This window comes from Perissodus microlepis, chromosome 15 (genome assembly GCF_051167445.1).
Source record: "Perissodus microlepis isolate ML-2025 ecotype Zambia chromosome 15, ASM5116744v1, whole genome shotgun sequence".
Classification (NCBI taxonomy): Eukaryota; Metazoa; Chordata; class Actinopteri; order Cichliformes; family Cichlidae; genus Perissodus; species Perissodus microlepis.
This window is the reverse complement of record NC_140475.1, coordinates 35,018,261-35,025,289: the sequence shown is the minus strand read 5'-3', so window position 1 is coordinate 35,025,289 and position 7,029 is coordinate 35,018,261. Positions and strand designations below refer to the sequence as shown.

Sequence of the window (7,029 nt, the reverse complement as noted above, 5' to 3'; positions counted from 1 at the left end):
GCGCCCTGGATTTGGTATAGCGTGGATATCCTTTGTTCCAGCTCGATCACTTTTTGGCTCAGGTTGATGCAGCTTTCACAGCTGGATGTTGAGGTAAGTGGTGCCATTCCGGAATCTCGTACCGGCGACAGCGTCAAAAACAAAAACAGAAACTGCCACTTTAGCTTACAATGGCTAGGGACAATTAAAGGATTATTCTATTCTATTCTAACATTTACCGCATTTGTTCTGTCTACAAATCTCTCTATTGATTCTGCAGATATTTGCGTTCTTTACAACAGCTGGAGAAAACTATCAACTCTCTTCATAAATTGCAGCACCTGAAGATTAAGCACTCAAGAAATGTTGCTCCTTTTTGGTACATCTCCCTCTTAACTACACTCTAGACCAGGGGTGGCCAACCAGTCAGAGACCAAGAGCCACTTTTTTTTTTTACTGTGTTACCGCAAAGAGCCACATCATACGCATGGGCACACATGAACATCACCCATCCTTTCCTCCCTCTCTCTCTCTCTCTCTTTCTCTCTCTCTCTCTCACACACACACACACACACATCTCTGATTTATTGTAAATGTCACACACCAACATGATAATGACAGAAATGGACTCCTACAGTACTAAAACCACAGGCCAGTCATTTTCAACAATGAACATTGTGTGCACTGTCTCACACACACAAACTCTCAGTTCAACCAAGTCCACAAACAAAAATATAATAATCTACAATAGCATTTACTTTTACAATGCATGTTGTTTAGTGGGACTTCTGGCATTCCTTGCCTTGAACAATCCTCTTTAAATCTGGCTTGTATTCCGTTGTTGCCACTCGAAGCAATTCTTTCACATGAGTGTCAGTCAGAACAGATCGATGCTTTGACTTCACGTTTTAGGGTAGAAAACACAGACTCGCAGACATATGTTGACCCAAACATTGACAGTATCTTAAGCGCAGCCCGTTTGACATTGGGGTATTTTTCCATTGGCACACTTTTCTAGAACTCAGTGGTCCCTTGCCTTAAAGCAGGTTTCAATTGGTCCTCCTCACAAAGATCGATCATCTCCAACTCAGTCGCAGCTTCATCTGTGACTAGCGGGACTTTCAAACAGCCGGTCTCTGCATTAAATGGGTCGACGAGGAACGTAATCTGTGGCCTTTTCAATTGTAGATCATGGAACCGGGTCACGAAGCTTTCGTGCAAGTTTTCAATCAGCGTTGCATATCTGGCTCTTTGCTTACTCAGGGCAGCGCTGGCGACTTGCCCGCTGGCTTTTAGCAGAGTGGGAAAATGTGTTATGTCTCCCTTTTGAATATGTGTCTTGAACAGCTTCAGTTTGTTGACAAACGCAAACACACTTTGCACCAGGTGAGGCAGCATTTTTAACTTACCCTGCAGGGTCAGGTTCAGTCTGTCCAAGTGACACAGCATGTCGACCAAAAAGACCAGATCCATAATCCACTTGAGGTCCGAGAGCTTGGGATAGTCCTTGTCCTTCTCTTCCATAAACAGTTTCACGGCATCCAAAAGCTCAAAGAAGCGAGAGAGTACCTGGCCTTTTGACAGCCACCTCACGGTGCAGTGCAGCGGCAGGTCACCTGGAAGCTCTTGGTCCAGCTCAGCGATGAGATTCTTGAATTGCCTGTGGTTAAGCGCATGTGTGCGGATATAGTTGACGATTTCCATCACAGGCTTCATGACGTTATCTAAATTCAATGATTTAGACACGAGTTGCTCCATGTGGATGATGCAGTGGAAATTCCAAAAGTCAGGAATAGTTCGGTCAGCTTTGCACAGCCCCACAAGCCCGTTCACAGATCCCATCATGGCTGGTGCTCCATCCGTGGCTATTGCAGTTAATTTCGTTATGGGCAGATTTGCTTTTTCAAATGCAGCCATCATGGTTTCTTTCACATCTATGCCACGGGTTCTGTCTTTTAATGGCACAATATCCAGGAGTTCTTCTTTGATCACACAATCGTTTGACACAGACCATGCAAATATTGCCAACTGAGGCTTGTCTTGTATATCACAACTCTCATCCAATGCGACACTAAAATACTCACATGCTTGAAGGTCAGAGTGCAACTGTGATTCAATAACCGTGTTAATGTCCGATATTCTGTGTTCAACAGTGTGGCGGGACAGTTGGACGTCTGATACCATGCGTTTTAATTTGTCGTTTTCAGGAGACAAGATTTCAACAACGTCACTGAGGCATTTTTTAACGAACTCCCCTTCATTGTATGGCTTTTTAGCCCGTGCAATGTTCCAAGCCAGCTGATAGGATGCGAGCGTTATGGTCTCTGACAGCTTCGTAAATTTTTGGAAAAACTGTATCTGCTTTTCTGCCTGACTTTTCAAAGTTGTCAACTCGTGCTTGCGAAGTTCAGTCCCTTTTGGAAATTCCTGGTCGATGTTAGCATGGAGTGAGCTGAAGTGGCGCTGAAGATTTGAAGCTTTGAAATGCGCTAATGACGTCTGACATATAAGGCAGAATGGCTTGCCATTGCGTTCAACAAAAAAATATAAACTCTCCCACTCTGTTAAAAACGTCCTGTGTTCATCTTCATATTTTCTTTTTGCTGTGCATTTTTTCCCTGCCATTTTAAGGGCGAACTTGCTCCTACTGGGAAACTTTGCGGTATTTTCATCTCACACACATGCCCATTTGATGAAAATACCGTATTGAACTCAAGCGAAGCGAATGCGAACATTTTAAAACAACAACACAAAAAAACCCCAAAACACAAACACAAACTTTGATATGAACGTAAGAGCCGCATGAAACCAGGCAAAGAGCCACATGCGGCTCGGGAGCCGCGGGTTGGCCACCCCTGCTCTTGGTAAACATCAATATAACCATAGTATGTTAAAAATGTACTTTCCGATTTATCTGTGTAACTTTAAAAACTGTTATTACAAGTGAAAATTTGAAGAACCATACAGCGCAAACTGTGACTGGATTAGGCTGAGACAAAAATAAAGCGACTTGGAAAGCAGATGCACTCTATTAATGGCTGTACTGATAATATCTCAGCAGCCATTTGGCCATTTGGATTAGAAGCAGCTACATAATGCCAGTGCTTATTACGTTCTCTGACAGTGGAAGTGGGAATCTCATACTCCTGGTAAGCCTTAGTCATTACTGCTCAGTATGGGAAGGTTTCTAATGTTATGTTTAGCAGCCTTCATTTGTATTTACTTACTTGAATATCCACTAATCTCCCACCACATTTAACACTCTAATATAGTGTGGGTATCCTGCCAAGACAGCTCTGACTCTTTGAGGCACAGACCCCTCGGAGGTGTTCTGTTCTGCTTGGTGTTGGGATGTTAGCAGGACAACACTGGATTCTGTGGGTTGTGTGATAAGGTCTTTGTGGATCTGAATTTTTCTGGCACATCCTGAAGTTACTTGATTGAACTGAGATTTGGGGAGTTTAAAGACCAAATCAACACACAAGGCTCTGCTGTGTTCCTGTAAGTCAATCATGAGATGTTTTCTAAGTGGTTTTTTTTTTTTAATATATATATAAGAACCCCATTAGCTTCCACGATAGTGGTCTTCCTGGGAACCAAGCCTGCAAGTATAATCTAATAAAATCTAATCTAATCTAATAAAACCTTACACAATCAAGTAGATGCAAAAATGTCCACATAATCTGGCTCTTACAGCCACAGTAAGGTTTTACAATTGTAAAAATATAAGCATGTAAATATCAATAAGTTTGAGGCGCAATACACAAAAATCAAAAACAGGTCACAACATTACCCTCTTACAATATTTACAATAATTAAAAACTGTGCAAATGGGCTTTTAAATGTGTTTTAAAAAAAAAAACTAGGAATAGTAGCTAGTTCTCTAATTGCATAAGGCAGTTTATTCCACTTCAAAGATGATCTGAGTGTTGTGGAGCAACTTGAGCAGCCGAGCGAGGGCAACTGCTTTGCATGGTGTTTTTTTTCTCTGCAACAATGTTAAAGTTGGTTGTAGGCGTCAAAGTAACGTCACTATGAAGAGCCAAACCCAGCAGCACACATCTGCTTGCTAATATTTAAAAGAAATGAAAACATCAGTATACTTATATGATTATGTTTACTGTTTAATTTACACTGACATCATTCACACAAATGCCACAAAGAAAAAAAAGAGGACATTTTCCTTTTCTTGATCCCTGCCCAGGATTTAAATATCACAGTGCTTCTTCTTTAATCTTAAATTCACTCTGAAACCTGAAGACCCGTCTAATCCAAAGATCTGTATCACCAAACTTCCCCTTTCTTCACTGAGCCGACAGCTTCCTATTCATACTCAGTGCTAACTTTCCTTATGACAGCTTCACCAGTCATAGTTGCTTAGTCATGTAGTTATGTGAGAGGATCTATGGGCACTAAGATTCCTGTGTGGCCTCCAGGGCCTGATCCTGGTCAGGTCGCCTTTCCTCTCATCACTCTTGGCTTGTCTTCAAGATTCTTTCAGAAGCTGCTTCTCAATAATTCCTGACAGTGGATCAAAGTGGGATACACCAAATCTTCTCCTGTCTCACAGGGTCTAGTACACTTCCTCTTTTAAAGGCCCACCACCAGCCTCACCCAGAAGTGATCTAATCAGGCTATGGCCTGATTAGATCACTTCTGGGTGAGGCTTTGCCAGAGGTAGAAGTGTCAGCGCCTGCACGTTCATACGTCAGTTAGTTAGTTGAAACCTGTAACACAACACTGCTGGAACACACTTGAGGGACAATGTGATTCCTATGCTCTCTTTAAAGAAGAAAACAGAAGTTTGTGCTTGTGGAGGCCACAGCAAGGGACGAGTGGTAAAAATATATACTGAACTTCTACAGGTATACAGAGAAATAAGCATTAAGATTCAAGTAGGGGAAGGGACCATCAAAGAAAGCTTCCTGGATGTCAGATGGGGTGAAAGGAAAGAGTGAAGAGGAGGAAGATAGCTGTAAGGAGTTTCTGAAAAAAAATCCCTGGTTCCAAACAGCAAACGCATGACCTGAAAAAAGGGAGTCTTACCTTTCAAGGATGAAAGGGTGGCAGCACCTTAAAGTCAACTCAGTTGAGGTAGTCTTGCACTGCCTCGAGTCTAAGAAATGAGTCAGCATGATGTTTGCAGGAAAATTCAAAGAAGGATGGGTGGCCTGCTTCCAGTCATATGTTTTAATTAAAAAAGCTAGGTGAGCATGCTGCAGGTCTTGCTACAGCCACGTGTTTCTGCACAGGTAGGCGCAGGGTGTTGCAGGAGCACGTCTTTGAATGAGTCTGAGTTTTTCTCTCTGCTGTCTCGGCCTGCACTTTTCTGCCTCTCTCAACACCTCGGTGCTTTACCCACCCCCAAATAAACTGCATCCGTCTGAAGCGCTCGCTGAGAACAAAGGGGGAAAAGCGTACAAACAATATCGGCTTTAATTTTTCATTTCAGACGCGGTAATCTGCGAGAGAGTGACGGCTTCCTGGAATGTGCCTTTCTGTTTTGATATCTCCCAATGAAACGGTAATGATATGCTCCCTCCATCTGGATCCAGTTGTCAGTCTGCGCCAGAGGTAGAAGTGTCAGATGTTATTATTATTTTCTGTGTCTGATGTTTACGTCTGGTCATAGATGAAGGAAGGTCACTTGGCATACCTCGCGTGCTCTTCTGTAATTATGGAGTCACTTGTTAAAGGTCATGTAACGTGGCATCACAGGGCAACTCATCCTCGTGCTGCACAAAAAAAAAATAACAAAGCTATCGGAGGACCACGTACCAAAAACTGACCACAAAAAAAGCACAAGTGTTCCATTTAAACATTTCCCCCAAATGCCAAGAATGGTAGTTTGTCGTTTGGATGTCTACAGTCTGTATATAGTCGTTTCAATACATTTAGTCCTTAAGGGAAGGATTTTTACTTTCAGAAAAGGCTGATTTTATTTTCCTATTTTAAAAATATTGTAAAAAAATATGCATGCCGACACCTCCTGACAGAGCATCATACAAACACGACCGATAAAACACTGATGACTTTGTTTTGCATTGGTGCTGATGAAGCTTGCAAAATTATATTTTGGATGTCAATCTTTTTTTTTTTTCTTTTTTTTTCAGAGTTCATCTTCCCAGGAGAAGAAATACACAGCAGGGGAGGCATATAGTGACAAGGCTGTCTGCCAGCCTACTAACTCCATGATTGTTTCCAGACAAGTGTAGTTGCCCCCTGGACAGCACGTCTCTCAGTTCTAGAGTAATGGCCAATTACCAGGAGGCAGTTTGTTGAAAGGATGCAGCCAGGAATTACATATGGCTTCAAACAGCCCTCAGATCCAAACATGTGCTCTCAAACAAACTACCTTTGTAGATGAAATACATTTGAACGAAGCCAAACTGCTTTTTGAGCATCAAGTGACAGTTGAGAAATGCCCGAGTTATGAGTGAAATGAGAACTGGGATACTTTGCGTTTTATTTTAACACTAACCAGATAGAGTTTTCTAGGTTGGAACGGAGAGATGCTTGATGACATGTGCCATGTTATTATTTCCATGCATTCAGCTTTTGTCTTTGTGTAGTCTGGGGTGTTGGAATTTGCTAGTTAAATGTGGCATTTGAATGTGGAACAGTGTGGTTACACACATCAAGGAAAGGATGCATTACTATTCATTCATCCATTACCCAGAGATGGTTTTTTTTGTGTGTGTGTTTTGTTTTTTTGACATGACACAAATTTAACTTTTGTCATGTGGAAGTTGACGTGTAACTTGAACCTGCAGTCCTTTTAAAAAAGGCTCAAAATAAGCAAAAATAAATAAATAAATCATTTTCAGGACACCTACGGGGTTTCAAAGCAGCTTCGTCTGCTGATGTGTCAGTACTGAAAGCCCAACATATCACCCAATACAGAACTGCTGCTTTTACAACCGTCCATTGTCAGGGAGAAGAAAAAAGATATACAAAGCAGCAAAATTCTCCCTCATCCATTTACTCTGGTTAAGTGGTCGCAGCCAGCACACCAAGTGTTTGCCAGATGTTTTATGCAACCTTTCATTT

At 41.9% G+C, this 7,029-nt stretch overlaps 1 protein-coding gene across 1 annotated transcript; it reads right to left on the bottom strand.

The window, feature by feature from the left end:
- Window positions 1–993: 993 nt before the first annotated feature.
- Window positions 994–1,896, bottom strand: LOC146372553 (general transcription factor II-I repeat domain-containing protein 2-like). The gene has a single exon (XM_084954393.1). The coding sequence runs from the start codon at window positions 1,894–1,896 to the stop codon at window positions 994–996; it is 903 nt and encodes a 300-aa protein (XP_084810519.1).
- Window positions 1,897–7,029: the final 5,133 nt, after the last annotated feature.

What these genes read in the sequence shown, in the direction of transcription:
- LOC146372553 (XM_084954393.1), bottom strand. Translation starts at nt 1,896, where the DNA reads ATGGCTGCATTTGAAAAAGCAAATCTGCCCATAACGAAATTAACTGCA.